This window comes from Plectropomus leopardus, chromosome 12 (assembly GCF_008729295.1).
Source record: "Plectropomus leopardus isolate mb chromosome 12, YSFRI_Pleo_2.0, whole genome shotgun sequence".
Classification (NCBI taxonomy): domain Eukaryota; kingdom Metazoa; phylum Chordata; class Actinopteri; order Perciformes; family Serranidae; genus Plectropomus; species Plectropomus leopardus.
In genome coordinates, this window is record NC_056474.1 from 12,096,273 (window position 1) to 12,119,644 (window position 23,372).

At 40.2% G+C, this 23,372-nt stretch overlaps 1 protein-coding gene across 2 annotated transcripts; it reads right to left on the bottom strand.

Moving 5' to 3' along the window:
• Window positions 1–781: 781 nt before the first annotated feature.
• LOC121951787 (desmoplakin-like) lies at window positions 782–22,852 on the bottom strand. Of its 2 annotated transcripts, none has more exons than XM_042498255.1 (24): window positions 22,499–22,852; window positions 21,048–21,132; window positions 20,713–20,831; window positions 20,244–20,388; window positions 16,773–16,898; window positions 16,537–16,596; window positions 16,266–16,433; window positions 15,433–15,537; window positions 15,060–15,155; window positions 14,850–14,975; window positions 14,029–14,181; window positions 13,739–13,893; window positions 13,299–13,425; window positions 11,976–12,162; window positions 11,658–11,875; window positions 11,313–11,488; window positions 10,703–10,841; window positions 9,866–10,059; window positions 9,560–9,722; window positions 9,089–9,172; window positions 8,862–8,969; window positions 7,962–8,060; window positions 5,084–6,898; window positions 782–4,570 (listed from the first exon to the last, which is right to left on the bottom strand). In XM_042498255.1, exons 1-24 carry the CDS (start codon window positions 22,732–22,734, stop codon window positions 1,334–1,336), a joined length of 8,121 nt encoding a protein of 2,706 aa, XP_042354189.1. In that variant the 5' UTR covers window positions 22,735–22,852; the 3' UTR covers window positions 782–1,333. The 2 variants fall into 2 exon arrangements, with proteins under 2 accessions (XP_042354189.1, XP_042354190.1); XM_042498256.1 differs by having other exon boundaries at window positions 6,401–6,898; window positions 22,499–22,851.
• Window positions 22,853–23,372: the final 520 nt, after the last annotated feature.

The window sequence follows — 23,372 nt, forward strand, 5'->3', positions numbered from 1 at the left end:
GGTTACTGAAACTTAAAAACAAGAAAGCTCTTTAGCTGTTCCCATTATCCTAAATGTCTTTAAGTTGATTTGTGATTGCCCTGTTTTTATTTGTATTTATATATATATATATATATATATATATATATATATATATATATATATAATTTAGTGTTCATCAAGGGGATTAATGAATATATAGCCATGTCGTGTCTGATTACATGCAAGTTGAGCATCAAAAACTTAATGTTCTCAATTCTGGTGAATTTTTAATATTTATAATTTTTATAATTTTTATGCACATATTTGTGCCTTTTCTGCATCAATTCATGGTGGAAATGTCTTTAATTTAGTCAAAATAAAAGTCCTGTGATACGTGCATGTATTATTGGGGGACACAAATGCATGTTCTAAATTTTGAGGACTCCCCCTGCTCAGTCACCAGGGGTGTCTGGACACAATCAAATTATCTTTAGGCCACAACGTGGTTATCAAATATCAAACTTGCCCGCTAATGCATTTCTTGTGAAATTCTAAATCAGAATAATTTCAATAACAGTCCTGCTGCTATCAAACTGTAACCAAAGTGTACGATTTTCTTTCCCACTTCTCTGGTCTACTGTGCTTAATGGCAAACAGACTGGCAACAGCAGTTTTATGCATGACAATTAGCGCCATCCATAGGTAACAACGAAGACTGCTGTCTTCTCATGCAGTGAACTTCTTTAGCTTTTAATGTACAATACAGACACCTATGTAACTAGTCAATGAATGCATGGATGAAGAAATGAGTGAATCAAAATCCTTCTGACAACTTTATTTTCAATCATGTGAGAATATCATTTTAGTGGCAAGAAATTTTTTTAGTCGATGGTTACATAGTAAAGTCAGTATTCCAAGCTAAAACCTCAGCATTTGCAATTAACAAAATGTTTTTTCAAAAGGTAAAGCTGCAAAAAACTAAGGATAAAAAATAGCAAAACTAATTCTGACTGCATGTTGAAGCTGAGGCAAACAAGCATACTCTGAAATAACAAATGGTTAAGTTATTTTTTTAAAAGCCATATATTAAAATGAGCTTTGACACATATATTCATTCAAAATTTATGCTTTAGAATACTAGCAGTTATGCTCTGCATTAGGTTTAATATTGAAACACCAAATCACCAAAATCTACAAACAATCAAAACACTTAAAATGAACTCAGAATCAGAAACAGATTCAAACCTACCAAAATCTCAAAAGGAGCAGAAAACATTCAGAAAAGCAAACTGTTAAAAAAAACAACAACCTCAAATTGCGTAGGAACTGCCTGTATGTAAAATCTAGCCTAAATTATCTTCTATGCTGTGTATTAAGAGTGAGTGTTGTTGCTGTAGGTGGTACTGGTGGAGGAGAAGCTGTAGGTGTAACTAGAGGAATAATCCACACTGCCTCTCCGAGATCCACTCCTAGAGCCGGCAAGGGACCCAGCCCTGGACCCAGAGCGAGATCCTGGGTTGGAGACATTGTAAGGGCTGCTGATTCCCTTGGTGGATATTGAGGAGGCCTGCAGCATCTTCATACCATTGCTTTCTTCCACCATGCAGCTGTCCATGGCTTGCTTGTAGGAGATCTTGAGTTTCGTCTTAGGACAGGTCAGATTTTTCTGGTGGTTCCGTGTATCCTGAAGCTTCTGGGCCCCTTGACCATCAAGCCAACCTCTGCGGATAGCCTCTTCAATGGTGATGCGGCGTCCACTTCCAGGCTCTATAAGACCTCCTGTCAGGTACTGAAACTCCAAAAATCTCTGGCCAGCTTCATAGGGCAGCCAAGTCTCCTTAACTGCCTCTGCTGCAGACATCTTTCTTTTAGTCTTCACATCCTCAAAACCAACATATGCTTTCTGGGCAGGTTTCAGCTTAGCGCTCATGCTTTCATCAATGATGCTCTGATGGACGGCTTCCTGCAGCGCCAGTCTTTCACCAGTGGCGGGGTTGATAATACCACCTGTGCATGCCTGGGCTTCCAGTAGCCTCTGTGCTGTAATGGTGTCAACGATGCCTCTCCGAAGCCCTTCAGTCAAAGTGATTTTCTCTAAGGTCTCTGTGTCGAATATAGCCGCCACAGGGCTCTGGTCATCGAACATCTCAGGGGGAGAAACAGTGATAGAAATACTGTTGAAGCGTTTACGGACGGTAGGAGAAGATGGTGTGGCCTGGGTGGGACTGCTGCATGTGACCATGTCGTCAACACTGATTGTTGAGATGGCCATCTCTGTGCTGCTGGTTCTGCTGGTAATTTCATCAGCAAACTGGGTCAAGGTAAGCGTTCCAGCACGGTACTGATCCAAAGACTTCTGGTCAATGAATCCACGTTCCAGGCAGTCCTGGATGTCATACTGGGTTCCTGTTTTCCTGTCCACTATCACCAAGCGTGCAGAGCCATCAGATCCTTTGATAGTTATTTCCTCCCATTCGCACTCCTGCTCTGACAAGTCCAGAAAGGTGTCGTAGTCAATTAGCTGCCGGTGATAGGCCTCCCTCACTGACATCTCCAGCCCTGTGTCTGGGTCAACGATCACAACCCGCCTCTTGCGAAGAACATTGGTACGGCTCTCCTGAACCTTCTGGGGCTTCTTCTTGTCTTTGAGTGGCAGGAGTATTAGGCCTGTCTTGGGATCTGTGATGCATCTGTCCTTCAGTTGAAGATATGTCAGGTTCTCCTTGGTGTTAGGGTCAAAGAAGCCTTTTGTGTCATCTCCTTCATAAGTTAGGATCTCATTCATCTCCTCATCAAAATATCCCCTTTTATAGGCAACAGCAACATCGATACGGTGGCTCTCTTTGGGGTCAATAATCCCGCCGCTGGCAATTTGGGCCTCAAGAAGACGGATACCATGACCTTTCTCAATAAGATCTTTCTCAATAGCCTGGAAGAGGGAGATTGTCTTTCCTGTGTGTGGGTCTCTATATCCAGTTACTGCCTTCTCTGCAGACAACAGCTTGCTCTTAAACTCTTTTCCTATCAGAACTCTCTTTGAGGCCTCCTCTACTGTCAAGAACACATTGTTGACTGGATCAACAATGAAGCCAGAAGCTGCTTGGGCCTCAAGAAGCTCCAGGGTGGTTCCTCTCATGAGCAGACCTTCATTCATTGCCTGATAGAAAGGCATTATTCGGTCATGGGCTTCATCGTAGATCCCTGCAATGCAGGTAGAGCCATAGAGATAGTTCTTTAGCTTTTGCTCAATGTCACTGCTGGTGAGCTTGCCCTCGCTGATCTTCACCAAATCAGTTTCATCCAGAAGTCCAGAGTCGATGAGCTCTGTCAAAGAGACTTGATCACGGAGTCCCTTCACTTTTATCTCCTTTGTCGTGACATTTTCTGGACCTCGGAGCAGAAGCAAACCATTAACAGGTTCTACTGAACACTTCTTTCTAAGGTCGCCATAGGTTATCTTCTCTCCGGTTGCTGGCTCCAGGTAGCAGGTGGGTTTTTTGTCCAAGGCCCTGTAGAGCTCTTCATCAATAAGATTGCGATCCAAGGCCAAATCTTTTGGAAGGAACACACTCAGAACAGGGTCCAAAATGCCTCCAACAGACTCCTGAGCCTGGAGCAAGCGAATGGTTGTGTCTTTGTCTATGCAGCCCTGTTTGCAAGCCTGGCCCACAGACAGCACTTTACCAGTGTATGGATCTTTGAAGCCTGTGCTGGCTGCTTCAGCTGTCACCAGGGTGTCTCTATCTGCTGTGTCTACAATCCCTCTTGAGCAGGCGGTATCCACAGGCATCTTTTCATTAAATGCGGGGTCCACTATGTAGCCTGTTGCAGCTTGAGCTTCCAGGAGCATGAGGGCACTCTCTGGGGTGAGGAGGTTTTTGTTTTTCGCTTCGGTGAACGGCATTTTCCCTTGCGAAGTTGTTGTCATGCCAGCAATGATGCCAGTACCCTTCAGACTAAGCTGGATGTCCACAGCTACCTCATCCACACTCTTTTTTCCCTTTAGGAGCTGGTCTAGCGTGGTTTTACTGATTATACCACAGTCACAAAGCTGGTGGGCTGTGACTTTGCGGCGCACACCGTCAAATACAAGCTTGGAAGGATCAATTGTTGGTATCTTCTCATCCGTCTGGGTCTGCCTGCTCATAGTGCTGGGTCTCTGCTTCAGCCTCTGTATCTCCCTCTCAAGGGCATCTCTCTTAAGAACCAGCTCTGATACCTCCCTTTCAGATATCGACAGACGGCTCTTGTACCTCTCCTCGACACTCTTTAGCTCCCTCATGAGCCTCTCAATCTCAGTCTTCAGGGAGAGTCTGTCTCGTTCAGCCTTATCCCTGTCTGATTCAACCTGCCTAATTTGGCTTTCTCTCAGCTCATACTGGGTCTTCATATAGGTGAAATCCTTGGAGATGGCATTCTTTTCATCCTGCAGCCGCTGCTTGTTGCGGAGCTCAGTCTCCAGTGTTAGCTTGATGCGTGTGAGCTCCTCTTCTGTGCGTGAGTAGCGAGTCTTGTCCTGCTCCAGCAGTTTAAGCTTGGATAGCAAACTGTCCCTCTCCAGCAGCAGCTCGCTGTACTGGCTTTGGGAGTTTTGCACCATCATGGATGTCTGGGGGGAGATAAGAAAACACATTATTGTGCCTGTAATGAAGTAGCAGTAAGTTATGCACAGAGCACACACATGTAATAAACTAATTACAGTTAATTACACGTGGCTTTCCTTAGCAGCATGTTGTAAGAGCATAGCAACATGTAACTTTTCTTTATCAATATGTATTTAATTAAGTTGTCAGTATGGATTAAGCCAACTGATAATGTGAGTACGTAAAAAGATGTGAGCAGTATATTTAGTACTTTGATTAGTATAGATGATCAGTTTTTACTGTTGTATGAGTTAGAGTCACATGATGTGCATGATGTTTAAAAGGGTGAACAACATGCTTGTCTAAGAAAAAGCATTTGTAAGCAGGTGAATTTCATGCAAAACTCCTAAAATAAGACATACAACAGGGCCGATCTGAAACCATGCTCAGCCTCAATGCCCCTTCAGCCAATCATGCAAAAGAAGAAATATAATTAGCAGAATTATGTGGAGATGATCCTTCAACCCATTGAAAAATACCTCAATTGATTGCTTTTGGAATTTGTCTATTTCCATTTTAAGCTTTTCTCTCTCCCTGGTCAGGTCATTGATGAGAGCCTGGAGCTCGGTTGTCCTCTTGGTGCTACTCTGAAGCTGGACATGCAAGGCTGAGATCTGAGTGGCATTTTCTCCGTCAATAGCATCTTTGCTCATCTTCAGCTCATCTCTCTCTTGTCTAACTGCCCTCAGCTCCTCCTCCAATCTCAGTCTCTCCTTCGTCAGGTTCTGTGTCAGAGTCTTAAGCTTTTCAATCTCCGTAGTGAATTCGTTACACTGGCGACTCTTCTCCTCTATGGTCTTATACAGGCTCTCGTTACGCTGGTTCAGCTCATGAACTCGAGACTGTTCCTGCTGGGGCTTCAGTTTAAGTGCCCTCAGCTCAGCTGTGACAGCTGCCAACTCTTGCTTGGTGACTTGATGTTCCCTTCGACTCTTGTCCAGAGTGTCCTGGAGGGCGCTGATGTCCTGCTCGTACTTCCTTCCAAGGTTGGTAGTCTCTAGCTGGACAGATTTCATTGTGCTAATTGTGGTGGTGTGCTCTCTGATAGTTTGTGTCATCCTCTCCAACTCTGCCTCCACTCTCTTTCTCCGTGTGAACTCCTCCTGGGTCAACTTCTTTTGCTTCTCCAGCTCAGCTTCCACTCCATCCAGAGAGCACTGAAGCTCCCGGATTCGGGTCTGCAGCCTGACTGAACTCTGCTCAGCTTTGTTTCTCTCACTGGTCTGCTTCTCCAGCTCAACTTGGGTGATGCGGATCTCCTGCTGAGACACTTTAAACTTGTTAATGGACTCTATATAGGAGGCGTTCTTTGCCTTTAGCTCTGTCTCGGCCTGTTTCAGCCGGTTGATTTCTAGCTCCAGAGCTCTCCTCTTCTTTCCCTCCTCCTCCAGGTTAAATGTTAGCATGCTGATCTGCCTGGACTTTTCCTGATTGCTTTTGGTGGCCTCCTTTAGTTTGAGCTCATCTTCTCCCCCCTGCTGCTTGAGCGTTCTCAGTTGAACCTCCAATTCACTGCGGATCCTTGTTTCTTGCACCACTGAGGCCCTCTGCTGGCTGACCTCCTGCTCTGCTCTGCTTTTCTGCTCCTCTGAGTGAGCAATCGTCTGCCTCAGTCTCATCAGCTCCTCCTCCAGATCTCTCTTCTCAGCCGTGAGTCTGTCAACTTGCAGTCTCAGTTCTGCTGTGTCTTCCTCTTTCTGTTGTGAGGCTTTCAGGATGGTGGTCTTGGTGACATGGATCTCTTTCTCGTATGTTTGCTTAAGTTGATTAATCTCCTGGGTGCACTGTGTTCTTACCTTTGAGCTATCTGATTCAGCGTTTCGTCGACGTGTGGCTTCCTCTTCCAGCAGCATCTTCATCCTCTCCAGTTCACGTTCCTTGTCCTTCACAGCTTTCTCTAAGTCAATCTTAGCCCAGCTGAGTTCTTCCAGTTCTTTCTGTCTGCGGCGAACAGCCCCCTCATACTCTTCTTGCTGGCTGGTGTAGCGCTCCTCTGCCAACCTTCTCTTCCTTTTTTCTTCATCCAGCTGGAATTTAATGCGGGTCAGCTGGTCGTTTAGCTCTTGAAGCTGGGTTTGTGTGCTGTCCAGGCTCTCCTTTGTAGTGCTAACTTTTATCGCTGTGCATCTCTCCACTTCCTCCAGAGAAATGAGACGATTTTGTGATTCAGTGAACTTCAGCTTGTAGCTGGCCAGGTCATCCTCCAGAGACTTGTTTTTCCGACTACGTTCCTTAATTTCCTCCTTCAGACGTCTTAGTTCCTCTTCCAACATTTCAATCTTGGTGTTCCTGATCTGAGGACACAAAAACGAAAGGAGTCTCAGTAACCTGCTTTTGTTTCTACTTTTAATGTATCTTGTGTTTATCATACTTTTATTTTTGACCTACAGAAATGAAGATGTCATGAATCTAATTCCCACATAACTCGGGGACCTCACATGACTTGTAAAAATTGTGGAGAATGTCAATGATCTTAATCCCATGCAAACTTTCTATGTCCATTATTTCTAAAATTCCACTGTACATTATCTACCATATATTTGCAAACACAGAGGTCATGAAATAATATTAGTCCTGTGCACATTAACATCTGGGTGATTCAGGGTCATATTCAGGTTATTTGTAATCTCAGCATCTCTTTTCTACCTCTTTCCCAGTAGAGATTTACAGAGGCTGCATTGGTAGCTATAAAATGTAAGATTTGACAGCATTTTGGGGGCAGGTGGTAAATCAAACTCAAATCACAGAATGGAGCCCCATTTGCAGGAAAAAAAGGCAGTTTACACTTTACGTCACCACTAGTGATGCTGTGTGGTGTTTTTGTGTTGTGTAGAGTGGGGTTACAAATGACTTTTGAATAATGTCAGTTAATTTGAGCAAAATACAGACTTTGCTCATCCGGTGTGAATGTGCCACATAAAACAAAAACAATACATTATTATCACAGTACTTAAGTCACGGTAAATATTATTGCAGTTTTGTATGCGTTAAAATATGCTGAGTATTGCGATAAAATACAGTGCAGTACATGGCAATCTATTTCGTTTTTTTAAACTGCAAATTTTGTCTCAAAGGGAAAACTTGTCACCTTACTTCAGTACTCTTTATAATGGCAAAATGTATTTAGTGGACTGAAAAAGCAATTAATTGTATTATTCTGATCAGCTACCACAAGTTTAATTTGGATTGACAATATTCATAATTAACATCATAAAAAAACTGATATTTGGCATCATCAATTTGATATTGCCACAGAAAAATATTGTGATACTATGCTGTATCGATTTCTCCCCATGACTTAATACTAGTTGCATGCAAACAGGGCTTTAAATGGCAGAATACAAATCTGATACCGACCTTCAGCTCTTCCATGTTCTTCAGCAGCTCCCCCAGGAACTTGTAGTAGTCACTGGAGCGGGTGAGTAGCTCTATGTAGCGGGACTGGAGATCAGCTGACTGTTTAGTGGATTAAAATAAAGATTAGTGGATGAATACTGATGTCAAATGTAGATGTGTTAATTACATGCCAGATCACTAAATGACAGCTGAAATTAAGGGATTAACCTCTGAACTGGTTGTATTACATTAGCTCATAATAAAAAAGACATAAGTACTGTTTAATTTTAATTTTAAAAACAAAGGATTAACTTCTTGATTGAACGTTGAAATCAGTGAATGTAATAATCAGTGGTGGAGGAAGTATTAAGTTCCTTTACTAAAATAAAAATACTAATATCACACTGTAACTCTGCAATGAGTGAAAGTCCGACATTGAAAATGTAAAAGTAGGTAGGTATAAACAGGACAATGTATTTAAAGTATTAAAAATACTTAATGTGGGAAAAAACACACAAATAATTCACAATTTAAAAAAAATTAAAATGACTTAAATGTTTATCAAAATAGTCGGCAATCATTTTTCTATAAATCTGCTGATTGATTAATTGACTGATCATTTCAGATGTACATATATACTGTCGGGTAATTGAATTTATAGCAAAATATTATATAAAAAGTCTTATAATTTTTTTCTTTATTTGAAATAGTAACTAGTAACTAAATCTCCCAGATAAATGTAGAGTAAAAGTATATAAAGTGACATGAAAAGAAAAGACTAGTTAAAGTATAAATACCCCAAATTTGTACTTGAGTAAATTACTTAGTTGTATTCCACCACTCCTAATAACTAGCATGTGCAATAATAATATCTAACTTAACATAGTTTGGTGTTATTTAATAGAGAGACAGCACTCATACCTCTTGTCTGACCACAGACGCGGGGGACTGCATTATTGTTGTCTTGATGGGAATATTAAGCAGAGTTTCCAGGCCTGAACTGTAGGAAGCCAGCTGCAGCTCATAGTCCTGAACACAATACAGAAGTCATTAATTTTGTTCCATGCTTGCTTGAGCTCATCAGCTTGTTGACGTATAAAAATATTTTTGAATGAAAGACAAACGATTCACATTATTTGGCTACCTACCTTTATGGAGGCAGCACAGGTGTCTGCGTTTTTCTGTACATCCTCCACTTTCTCTTTCTTTCCTTTGATTTCAGTGTGAAGAGCCTGTGTGGTCAGGAAAAAAGGGGGCATTAAATTCACTGATTTGATCTGACATTACACTGTGTAGCCTGTGCGTCTTCTAAGTGATTTATTACTTTATCAGACAAGAATTTTAATGATATTATCAAATGTGGTTCCTTAACAAATTGATTTTCTTGGTCTCAAGGGCTAGCAAGTCGAATTTAATAAATCATCTGAGAAACAAGTGACATTTTTGCAACCTTCTACTTATGCAGCTGAATAATGTTTAGCATCAGCACACTTACAGAAATGCTCACAGCTGTCAATATTTCAATTAAAGTGTAATTGGCAAATATTTCCAGTTCCAAATAAAATCCGTTCAGTTCAAATATTATTGCAATATGTTGGTGTAAACAGGTCAAGACATGCCTTCTGCTGGTTGAGGTGGTCCATTAGAGTCTGGATGTCACTGAGCTTCACTGATTGCAGGTTGTCCTGGCGCTTCCTGGCATTGTCTATCCACTGTTCCAGATTTGTGCTGCTCTGCTGATAATGAATCAGCTGTTTCTCCTGCTTCTCCAAGTCCCACACTCTGAGGAGGAAAGCGTGGGAGAGAGAGGAAAAAGGGATGAAAGGATATTTTTAGTGTTTTTACCAGCAATGACGAATGGAGGATGTGGAGAAATATTCCCCTGTGTTGAAGCAATGTGTGTGTACATGTACAAGCTTTCCTACCTGCTGTCAATCTGGGTTTGGATGCGGCGCCAGCGGTCTGACATCTGGCTCACCAGGTCAGAGTATTTGGACAAGTCCACGTCACACTTGTGGAAGGAGTCGGCGATTTGACTGTTCCATTGAATGGCTTTAGCCAGGTCAGACTCCATGGCAGTCAGCAGGTCTCTTTTTTGATCTAGATCGATCTTCATTTGCTTGGAAAGGGAATAAGAAAATAATAAAAATTTCAAATTTCACTGAAAACCACACACATGGGCATAGGTTTTTGTTTCAACATTTTGGGGAGGGGTGGGCATCCTGGTGAATTTTTGCTCCTCAATTAGTTCCTTTTTTACATTTTTTAATGGTATAAATTACTTTAATTTTGTCAGAACAAAAGCCCTATGCTAAGAGAGTATAGATTGATATATGTTATGTTCATTTATTTTCATTAGTGATGATTGTGGGTTTCTACCTCACCTGCACATGTAAACTGCTTTATTTTCCTTTTTCTCTTTTTTTAAAATATCTAAATATGCAAATAAACTTAAACTTAATCATAACCTATTTAAGTCACCAAGGACTGAAAAGAAAGTGAGATGTGGTTGAAAGCTCAGAAAAAAGGTAATAAATGGACCTTTTATTTATTAATATTTCATCATGCATAATGTTTCCAAGGTCAAGGATAAACTTCTGTTTTAAAGTTTCTTAACTGATTATGCAGTAAATGTAGTACATCACAAAATATAGTGACATTGCAACATAAATTATTTGTCTAGGATTCAGTGAGTGCTACTAATCATTGGCACAACTTGGAGGTAAGAAACGGCAGATCAAACTAAATATAAAATGTCAAACCTTCAGTGTGCTGCGATAGTTTTCCACCTCTCGGAGGTCCAGAGAGGAAGTCTCCTTCTCTGTCAGCCGGGCCTCGTGGACTTTAATGATGTCTTCAGCCTGGAGAAGGCTGTGGAGCAAGGCCTTGAGAGCCGACAGCCTGTCAAACACAAAATTACATTAAATGCACTCGTTCTTGCACATGCTGTCTGATGTGTTATTTAGCCCTGTAATCAGTAAAGCTGTATGTTAACACAAGTTCTGGTCCCGGTACTTATACTGTTGATGACATAATGCAACTGTAATGGGTCACTAATAGTTTAAAAATAATTAATACTTTATAAATAAATGTTAAATACGCAAAACATATGAAAATATGAGTGAGTTAAAAAGGCTAAAAAAACAGTAATTTAAGTCATGATAAAAGATTGTTTACAGAATATTTACAAGATATTAACAGTAAGCATAATTTCACCCCTTTCTAGTCAATAAACCTGTGGACAAACTGGTGACTGTCTCTAGAGTTTTGATGAACAAAAGGTGTTTCACATACTGTCAAGATATATTCAGTATTATCTCAATTACTGTGGTATAAATAAAAAGGTGATTTGATTATACTATAATTACACACCTCTGAAGGTAGACTGGGTAAAGCCCCAGCAGGGTTTCCTTTTTTTGGTTGATGATTTCCAGTTCAGAGCTGAGGAACTTTGCTTGCTTGGAGCCTGAAGGTAACTCTTGCAGCTGCTTTCTGATCATCTCTCTCAGTTGCATGTACTCATTATGGATGGAGTCCAGGTGCAGATTCTGGATATCAGCATTTAATAAGATACATTTAGCATCAATTTCTCACTGTGTTTAAAACAAGAAATAAATGTTTTGGGGATTTTTACAAAGTGCTCCTTAAATTTTACCTACACAAATTTTCAAACAGGTTTTGCAGCAAAAAAAGACCTCACTTTGAAAAGTTACACACCTCCAGTTTCTGGATATGCTCTGAGCACTCATTCACACTGTTGTCCCCCAGAGCAACGTGTAGATGACTGGTAAGACCGGACTCGGCCAGGTCCAGCCTGCTTCGAAACTCTTGCAGACTATGCAGCAGGGTGAGGCTGAGGGTGGGCGGGATCTCTTTAGGTTTCTTGGTTCCCTGTTCTGGGGGTTCAGGCTTCACCACTTCATCCTCTTTTTTATCTGGTGGAAAATTGGAGAATATTAGCGTAAATTTGTAGTGGAAAAAATGCAGCATTTTTCCTGCCAAATTACAGATAAGAAAAAGTCCATTGATACTCACTGTATTCAGGCAGCTGGATAATCAGCCAATCATAGCGGGTCTGGGCTTTATCAATATCACCCTGGAAAATTTTCTTTTCGTCTTCCCCAAACATCTCAGAACCCTGGCTGGTACGCAAGAACTCCTGGTAGTGAGTCTCCAGTCTTTTGATGACACTGCGGTACTCCTCAGGGCGCATCTTAGACAGCTGCGAGACAATGGAGAGGAGTCAGGTTGAGCAAAAGACACAGAAGGATGGAAATTGAATCAAATTCAGCCTTGTGTGATATTGTCTCAGTGAAACTCAGAATTAGTGAAACACCACATAAATTAAAATTCCAATATGTAATTTCCATGGCCGAGGGAAAGTTCAGTCAGTATTTGTGATCATGAGCTACTTGCTCTTTTAAAGTCAGAAACAAGAAAGGTAAGTCTCACATTTGATGTCATCAAATGTAAAGCCTGGAGCTGCTCCACAGACTATGGTCGTACCTAAAATACCATACAAACATGCTATTTATTTGGCTAAAACTATACGAGATTTTTTTATGTTAAGTTTGAAACCTTAGGGTGCGTTCATAAATCCAATATGAAGCTCTACGCTAAAAGGGGAGTGCTGTTGTTTGGATTTACATAGCCTTCTGTTCCTAAATAAATGAACAAACACTCTCAGGGTGCGGCGCTCTGGATAACCAAACGGTACATTCCAGCAGAGCTCTGAATTCACAAACTGTCCAGTTTGTGCTAGAATGCACTCCAGCAGTGTGTAAGAAGAGTATGTTTTAATTTTGCTAGGCAAAATTTAATTTAAAAATTATTTTTAAATCAATAAAGGAGGCTCCAGGAAGTGACATGGTCATGACAGCTCAGGGCATCAGAAAAGATAAATACTACTGTTTCTTAGCACAAAAGTATGCGGAATAATAGTAAATGTACTGGGGCTGTAGTGAATAGTATGCGATTTTGGACGCACCAAATGACTGGGAGCCTAAATTTGTGGACCCACAGAATGTTTGTTCTCTTTTTTTAGACCCAAATGAGATTTATTGTATTTTGAAGTTCTCATTCTGAAACAGAAAATGTTCCCATATACTAAGAACATTATCCTGGCTTCTCTCTGTGCTTTCTGCAACATCTTCCCCCAAATTTTTGACTATGGAGCAGCTCCAGACTTTATACCCTATGACATCACAAATTTGAGTTTTAGCACTTCAGTTTTTAGATGTGAGAGAGTTGATCATGTTTGCTAATATTTTTGGACCATCTTAGACCATAGGAATAACATGTATGAATTTTGAAAATGGGTGCTGTTCCCCTTTAAGTCAATTCTTTGTGATGTCTTACCATGCTGACAGTGAGGGAGTTGATGTAATTGATGTCTTTGAGGCAGTACTGCCAAGAGATGAGACTCTTGATGTTGATGTAGAGCTGATTCCAGATGCTCATGATGGCTTCATAATACTGCTCATTCCTAGAGAGTAGCACAAGCCATTAATTAATATGTAGACACTACAAGTTAAACAAAACATTTATCAAACAAATATTTTCAGGTTTTTACTTGAACAGAATAATTACTTGCTTCTTTGTTGGTTAAGGATATTATCTCACCTCTTTGGCTTATAAAAACCTTTTAGAATCTATTGCACAATGTCAACAAAATATATAACACCATACAAAAAGGAAGAGTGATTTTCTATCGAGCTCCAGGAAATGTGATGTATCCAATATATTTATTACATTATAAATCCCTTTTTGCAGACCTACATGGACCGAACAGGTCTTACTTGCTGGCAAGGTCGATGCTGTGCGGGTTCGGTGGAGGGATCAGCAGACACACAGAGGGAATCATCATGTCCAGACCTCCAGGTCCCGTCACAAGCCACTTGCTGCGCTGGGAGTTATCCTTCAGGATGCCCTCATTCCCTTTCAAAATCCCTTTCTGACACACAAAACAGAACATACAAATGGATTAAACTCTTAATTAAACCTGCATTATTCAAATACACACTCTGTGCCTGTGTGTGTGTGTGTATGTGTGTGTGTGTGAGAGAGAGAAAGAAAGCATTTATCCCACCTGGTCTTGCTTGAAATCACATAAGGCCCGCACCATGACAGGGCCGCTGATCTTCTCCTCAGGGTTGCGAGGTTTCAGCCTGACAATGGATTTGGATTTGCTGACCAGACTTTGGACCTGCCTCCTGTTCTCCATGATTCGCTCCTTCTCTATCTGTGAACATGCAAAAATCACATCTGTCTTCTCGGGGTCGAACAATACTGCTTTTTTTCAGGGCTGATACTGATACAGATTATTAGTAGTTAATGAGACTGATGACCAATGTTTATGTCGAAATTTAGAATTTGGAATATCACAAAGTCCAATGCAAAACTTTGTTTAAATGCTTTTGGCAAATGTTTAATCAAAAGTGAGACTTTTAACATCATATACAACAAGTTCCCATCAACTTTTTTTTATAAAGCAGAGTGAAAATTGCTCCCTGAGGTTTTACAAAGTAAAAGTTCCTGCCATGCTGACACTTCCTTTGCACTTTTTAATTAATTAATTTATCAGCGATCTCAGAATAAAACGCAGATAATCAGCCAGGCCAATCATCTGTTGACCCCTACTGTTTTCATCTGTAGTGTTTCCCCTTAACTGACTCACTGATCATTGCAACTATGATTCAAAGTTCAAAACTGTACAACGTGAAAGCAGACATGCAGAGGCGTTCCACTTAGTCTCTGAAAAAGAAACAGAACAACTGGCCAAACCAGCTTACCAGACATACAAATGGTGTCCAAGTACGTCATTCAATGAAACAAATTGTTTAAGCCTGATTTGCATTTCACGCCTGTGGGGAAAACGTTATGTTGAATATTTAACAAGTATAATGATACCTCCAGGTTTTTCAGGAGTTCAGTGAGGTTTTCAATGGGGGTATTCTTGTCACAGGTGAACTTGTTTTTGATCATTTCATGCTCCTTCTTCAGCTTGACGTTGGTCTCATGGGCCTCCTTGAAAAACTGAAGGTGGCAAGAGAGAGTTTTTATCAGTTTTCACATGAAAACATCCAGAATACTCTTTTCACAGCAGGACTGAGCTCTTACTTGGCAGTAGGCAGCATTCTCCTTTAAATGATTATGGATACACTTGGTGATCTGGAGAAGCCAGCTCCACTGGGTCTGTAAGGTGTCCATGTAGGCCTGTGGACGCACACACAGTCATACGTTTTTACTTTACGTTTTCACTCCTTTTCTTGAATGTATAAACCAAGTCATCATGTGGTCACCATTTATTTTATGTAATATTTTGTCCGTAAATATAGCTTTTTTTGTCTGCTTGTTTTTATAATCATTTCCCTATTTTCTTTTACATGTTATAAATAAATAAATAAAATAAAATAAATCAGTACAAAACTACTGAATAGTTTAGTTTTTAGTTTTTTAGGATAGGAAAACACACAAAAAGAAACAAACTCACTTCAATCTTATCTGAGGCGGGGTGGTTGTTGTTCAGGAGTCCATCTGCTTTCACTTTCAGCTTGTTGAGATCCTTCTCCTTCTCCTCCAAGTCTCTCATCAGCCCCTGTCAGGAGAATACAAAGTAAGGGACCCAAAATACTCAACTTAAAGCACATAAAACTGGAAAGGAATACTTCACCCACCAAATGACCATTTGTATATCAATTAAGCACCCTGTATCATGCTGAATTCAAGAAGTTTGTTTTTCTCACATTCCTGAAAATAAAATCCAAAACTGAGAAAATTCTTGATGAATTGGAATCACAGGCAACCTCAGCAGCATATATATAAAAGCATTTGTTTAGAAACTCTCACACAACCTGTGCGGTATAATCCAAGTCTCATTTATCCAGCCGTATGCTCTCTACCTCCCAAACGGGCAGCCCTTCCCAACATGAAAGGGCTTCCTGTCGGAAAGGACTGTCTGACAGCGAGCTGATGCATCGTGTTTGGGAAGTACTGAGCATACCACTGGATAAATGAGGCTTGGAATATACTGCGTGAGTGGTGTGAGAGTCAGTAAACTGATGTTTGACATAGCTGTTGTTCAACATGGTGGCCTATGACTCGGATTCATCAAGAATTTTCTCAGTTTTTGGATTCTTTGGTCACCGTGGAGACATGAGACAACAACAGAGTTACTGTGCGAATTCAATGTAACACAAGGTGAGTAACTGATATACAAATGGTCATTCGAAGGGTGAAGTATTCCTTCAAGATAAAAACACACCTATAAACTATAAACAAAAAATCCAAACAGGAGAAAAGAAAAGCTCAGCCAGAGATCCTTACCGAGTAGCTCTCTTGTTTTCTGGGGATGTACTGCTCGATGTTTTTGTCTCCCCAGTCGAACATGAGCTCTTCCTCCTCTCTCTCATTCACCCACATGATGGCCCGGGAGATCTCATTGATGATGCTCTGAAGCTCACGCAGCTGATTCACACGGCTGTGGGACATTTTCTGACACAGACACAAGAATTTATGAATATGATAAACAGTAACAATAGTGCTGCTGGTTCTAACAGACTAAAAAACATGTTTTTGTAAAAGAGTTTGGCTCTACCTGCAGGCTTTCCCATTCTTGATCCAGGATGGCCTGGTTGTATTTGTCGCCCCTCATGATCTAAAAAAAAAGGGATCTTGTTTTTCACTCAGTTTTAACTAAGATCACAAAACTTTGGTACACAAGCTGAACATAAGACCATCTTCATTAACAAACAAGATATCTAAAGAATCCAGAACAAAGCGAACAAGCAATCAAGAAGAGCTTCAAAACAGGGAAACAGGAAGACCATTTACCAGATCATCTTTGGCACGGTCTACTTCATGGCTCCTCTGGAGAGAGCTGTGGTTTCTGCTGTGAGTCATGATTTGCTTTTCAATGGTTTCGGAGTCATCTCCCCATGGAGCGGTCTCGATCATGCGCTGCAAGATGCAGAATCACAGTAAATTATCTTGAAAAATGCAGGAACTGCTACACAGTATTACAGCATCAAAATCAACCTCAGTTAAGGGAAAATAATATATTATTTACAACACTGGAATTTTTAACTTTGATATAATGCGTTAAAAAATATCGATATTCAATACCAGTGTAAAAGGGCATAAAATTACATTTTTCAGATAAAAGACAAATATAATATGGCATCTTTTCCTTTCTTAGTAAGGTCAGTATTGACAACTGGACTGTAGTAAACACGACCAATTAAACTTTTTTTATATGACTGAATGTTCTTCTTGTTTAAAAGCCTCTGATATTGTCACTCATTCATAAGGTAACAGTGCAAGTTAAGAACAAAACCGTGCCACAATAGCCTGTATGCAACTGGAGCAAATAAGATGAATGAAGCCCTGTGGAAGAGTGAAAGGAGGTGGGGCAATGGGGGCCTTGTATGTGCCAGCTTACTAGTAGTGCAGATAGTATCAATACTGAGAAACATGAGTATTTTACCAGTTTCAAATCTTCAGAATCAGTATGTATCATAATAATTCAAGTTCCAGTTTTCCTATAAGGTGTCAGGGGGCTGCAGCCTATCCCAGCTGACACTGGGTGAGAGGCGGGGTACACCTTGGACAGGTCGCCAGACTATCGCAGAGACAGACAACCACACTTACGGGCAATGTAGAGTCACAGATAACCAAACCTGCATGTCTCTGGACTGTGGGAGGAAGCCGGACAACCCCCCTCTGTATGTATCAATAAATCCATATTTTTGACAACAGTAGCTGGCCTTAATTCTTATTTTTTATTGTCGACAGGCTCAAAAACAAAAGAAAGCATAATCTCTTAGTGCTTTCTAACCTCCGTGCACTCTTACCTACATCCGCTCACTCCTCTGAAGATGTGAATGTTCAAAAAACGCTTAACAATAAATTGTTTCAGTTTTTTTTAAAGATCTCAGTAAATCCCCAAAACACATCAGCACTGCAGTTTTTAGCAAATGCTTCTCAAACAGGGGTAAACAGTGCATTTGTTGGGGACTATTTCCAACGGCGAGTTATTACACATTTGGTACTCCAGTGAGTTTTTACCACAGTGGGACAGTGTTTGTGGAAGTGACTCAACATAAACTAGTGCCCATGTTCATAATAAAGAAGAAAAATGCCCCCCAGTGCAATATTGTGGCTAATCATTTTGTTTTTAAGAGTTTTTGAACGACAACGAATATCTAAGGCAATGGTTGCAAGTATGATCAACTCCTCGTTTTAATCTTCTCATATTTTTAATTTAAACTTTAAGAAAAATATACAGTGAGCCATCCTTGTTTTTGAAGGTGACATAATTCTATTATGCTCACTCTTAATTCCTGGACCTCATATCTGTCTTTCCGCTCTTTGTCCTCCAGGTGTCAGCATATAATCATTAAGTGCGTTGTTAAGCTGGAAACTATCCCAAGTATTCCCCCCCTGTTTGCAGCCTTCAGCTTTGATAAGAGCTCTGCCGGCAAACCGACCTCAGCCAGTCCGGGCTCTTTACTTGCCTTTTTTTCTCGCTTTTTTTCAAGGCTTTTGTTCTCTCGCCACTCCCTTTTCCTTCATGAATGCTTGGCTGAAGCTACAAACACAAGCTGGCTGTAAAGAGACTGTGAGCAGCACAGCTTAATGCCCAAAGTAGAAAGGTCAGCAAAGTTATATGTTGGACTGTAGGCACAATGGCTCAAAACATAACCGAAAGTAAGTTAAAATTGAAGCAGCAGATCATTAGGTGATATTGTTTAAAAAAGGGCAAGACCTTAACTACACAGACAGTCACAGAGAAACATGTAAGAACTGTTGACACATCTATTGACACGGGATGATTGATGAAATATAAAGGGCGAGGCTTTAAGTGGTGACAGACGACAGGGTGTGTTTTAGGTTGGGTGGGAGGGTTGGGGAGGTAGAGCGTAAAGGGCGTTTTCCCATAACTGTGTTACAGTTCTGCTGAACTGCCCTGTCCCATAACATCTGACTCAGTGGAGAGTGTCAGATTTCACACTCCTTTACTTCTACATTTCTTTTTTTCTCCCACAGCTTCTTCATCTGCCTTGCTCGAACCCTGGTCTGTCTCTCCCTCTCTGCCTTCCTCTCTCGCCGTCTCTGTCTCAAATAGCACAGCTCTTTCCTCTTCTTTGTTTCAATCCTTCACTACCTCCCCTAGCCTCTTTTCACTCACGGATCAGGTTTTGGCTGTGTGTCCAGATGGTTTCAGTTACAGCAGGTCAGAATAAGTGATAGCGTAAGTGCATCCCCCTCCCCCTCGTCCTGCCTCTGCATAAAAAAATGGTGCACCCTCCTTTGCCCTCCTTTGCCCAGGCGTACAGGCATGCACACACATGCAGGTGCAACTATTCGTGCTGCTCGAACATGATTTTAAAAAAGCTTTTCCGCACTGAGCTTTTTGTAGACAGACTGCATCAGACAAATACACGGATGCTGGTAACAAACTTTTTACTATCAATTAATGATTTTCCAAATTAGTAAAGTAAATTATTGGTAAAATAAAATCAGGGATCAACACTGTTGTTATTATAACACAGATAATTGAATTACATATATTTAATTACTGTACGCATGCTCCCTACAGTTTAAAGCAAGTTAGGTTTAAAACTACTTAAAGACTTTTTAATGCCAGTTGGAAGGAAACTTAAGACCAATTTTACAACAAACTAAGTTGAAGAAAAAAGAAAAAAAAACTGGAACTGACATCAAAAACTTGGAGTTAGGAAGAAATTAGCCAAAATGTTTGCTTCAACATAAAACATGACATTTTTGGTCAAGTGAAAAAGATGATCTACCTCAAATGCTGGAAAAAATGTAAAAACTTTCCACAGTGGAGCATGTGGAAAAAATATGACCACAAATCATTCATTCCTTGGAAAAAGCGAATTCATTTTTCATTTGATTGAATGTCATAAATGTGAGTGTTTTTGGTTCCTCCATACTGAAAAACAGATATTACTGATTATTTTCAGATTTTACTATGCAGCATCAGAAAAAATAAAAATATTGATGATATCCTACTTCCAATGTCTTAGTATTTTTAAGATTTCTGGGGGACTGATTTATGACATTTTAGTACCAATCAAAGCCTTATTTATAAATGAACAAATTGATAACTTTATAGATATGTAACTTATTATAGACTCTTTAAGGAACTGTGGAAACCCTGATTGTATGTGATTCTATACATGTTTATTGTAGGCAAAATAATATTATCATAGTATCAACTATACTTGTGTGCTTTTCATAATGTTCATCATAAATGTCTGTGACATATGAAGAGCTCACCTTCTGTTGGGCAATCCAGGCCATGGCATCATTAAAGATCCTGCCCCCCTCAAGGGAACCCACGCTGCCTCTGTTCCGTCTTATGGTCATACCACCGACTAACTGATGTTGGAGAGCAGCGTACATGTGCTGCATCTGTTCTATGCTGTAGAGTTATACAAAAAAGGACACTGTGAATCTTCCAGGGGGCACAGTGAGCACTCGACTTCAAAGAGCTCAGCTGGGCAAATAAAGCTGAACATGAAGAATGTCTGCACATAACTCCTCAGGATTACTTTAGCTTTTTATGGTTTGTTTCAACTACGAAATGAAACTTAGATGATGCTATACAACCTAAAACATGAGCTTATCAACAAGCCTTTAGGCAGAGTGTGGATACACATTCATGAATGAACACATGCAAATGCAAACATGCAAAAACAGCAAACCCTTCACAAAAGCAACAAACACACACTGCAGCTTGTCTTACCTTGCAAAGACGTCACTACCTGCACGCATTTGCTGGAGATCTCTGCCACAGACCTTCATCTGCTCAATGGTTTCTGCAGCCATGAGCAACTGCTTTTCTGCCTCCAGGGCTGGACCCCCCTGTAAAAACACACAGTGCAGATGATAAACTCTTTGCCATCAACCAAACTCTACTTCATTTTAATGGTGGCGCATAATGTTATCTGTTTCTGCATCATATCTGCAAAAAAAATTTTTGGCAATGGCATCAACATTACAAATCAGTAACTATCTCTAGAGGTGTAAAAAAACACACGAGATCACAACTGTTCAGTGTAACCTGCGTGCAGCACTTACACTCTGGAGGATAATCTTAGCATTCTGCAGGAAGTCGTGGCACTGGTGTCTCAGGGTCATAGCTCTATGCTGAATTTGCTGTACACTGAACAAGAGAGGAAAAAAACAAAACAATACATTTACAGAGCTCCTAATAAAGCTTTAAACAATTAAAATGTAAAAAAAAAAAACAATTATAAAAAATTGACTGCGTTTTGAGCACTCAGTTCTACATACAGTATATATCGCCAATGTATCTGTGTTCTGAGTGGTTTGGAGAAATTGAGCTTCAAAGCTGTGCATATGGCAATAATGATATGAATCTTTTTGTTACCTGAATAAGAAGTCAAAAAAATGCATATAGCTTAAAAACACATTACACGGTGTAGATAATGTCGCAGAACGAGAATGAATGAACAACTACATTTCAACATAAATATCCCACAGAACCTGATGAAGGTAACGATATGTACAGATAGTTTTATTTGTTTTTAAACTTTTAATAAGCACTGTTAAGCCTGTTAATACAGCTGGTAGGTTACTGAATTGGTACAAATGCTTGTAAATCATCATTGAATTTCATGGGCATAAAAAAATCTGATCTAATGTTCTTAATGAGCAAAGAAAAGTGGTTTGATATCAGCAATAATACTCACAAAAATCACAATCTTGCATTTAATCCAACACAAACTCATGCATTGTTTTTAGAAGTCTGTCTATAGGTTGTGGGACATGGAAATGGGTCACAAAAAGGTCACCACACATAAAAAAAGCTAACAAACTCTTGACTTTCTCTGTTTTTTTAATGAGCTTTCAAATTCTCCATTCACTTTTGTTTGTTTGTGTTTTCACATTCACCTTTATTCACCGGAAGTGACGATTTAGTGAGAAATTTTAAAAAAGCAAATACTTTGAGAGCTCTGGCACAGACATCACTGGTATAACATTAGACACTGACATCATGTTATAAGATAATCGTGGGAGGACAATTCAGGGGCTTGTGTACGAATTTGCTCGTCTGTTCTGTAGAGGCAGGGCAACAGATCAGAAGTGAAAGGATTACTTGGAAAAAGTGGTTGCGAAACAAATTATAAAATGACGTTTTCACCAAAGAACTAGAGAAGTGAGAGAGCAATTGAACCTTGTTTTCGAAAGTACAATTATCTCTACAGCATTCACACACTTCACCTGTCTGTGCCATTCTGTGGTGAGTTCGCCCTTTTGGAACCAGTTTGATGGCATTTTTGTTTGTAATGGTGCCTGCAAATTACGACATAATCCTCTAAAACGTTTCCAAATTGATATATGACTTCCCTTGAATACAGATGGTATAGAATTAAAGAATTTGTAGATTAAGATCAGTATTTTATGAAGGACTTGCGCTTGTTTTTTTACATGTACATTCAATGGCTTATTAAATAACGCTGCCATAGGAGTCATTTCAAAGCAACAGGTGATTGCACAGCTCTTACCTCAATCCACCACCTCCGCCCGCACCCATGCTCACTTTTTGTCCACCTCCGCCGTGCATGGAGCTCCTGGAGAAGGTGGTGTAGGTGTATCCGACTTCCCCTCCTTGGGATTCTCCCTGAAAGCCGTTTCCGCCGAGGAAAACGTCGTTTCTAAAACTTGGACTCGACAAATCCTGTCGCGATCCACTTCTATGGCCGATGGTGGCCAGTTTTGAATTTGAGCCGTATAAACTCATGTTTGCTAAGTTGTTGTTTGTTTATCTTTGAAGAAATAATTTGTAGTTTTGCTCCGCTGTCCAGACAGCGGACAGAGCGCGCTGTTCCCCTCCCCGTCTCCTGTTGCGCAGATAATGCTCTGCTGTGAATAGACGGAAGCTGACCGCTTTTGGAGAGAAACCACACCTTGCTGTGTTTACGAAACACTCCTGCACCCACTTGCCTGTGTGGGAAGACTATGGGCTGTCATTTAATTCTGCTAAAAAGTTATGTTGCAATCAAAACTTAGACGCATCAGTTGAATCATGATGAAATTCGTATTGTGTTTGACTTGATGACTTTTTACTTAATTTCTGTTACGATATGGGGCTGGGGAAAGTGATTTATTTAATGGGTTACTTATGCCACTATTCTTTGTTATTATAGTAAGTATCAAAAGTAATGTCATGGTATTAATTGTAATAAAGTTTTAAAAGCAAAAGTAAGTATATGCTGGTAATAATTTGTCCTTCTCCTTGACCAAAATATGAAACTATCTCAAAGAGACACACAATTACCTCAAAGAAACCCCAATGACTACAAAAAGATACTAAATAACCACAAGAAGACACAGAATGACTTAAATGACAAAATTGTCAATCAAACAACCATAGGCACA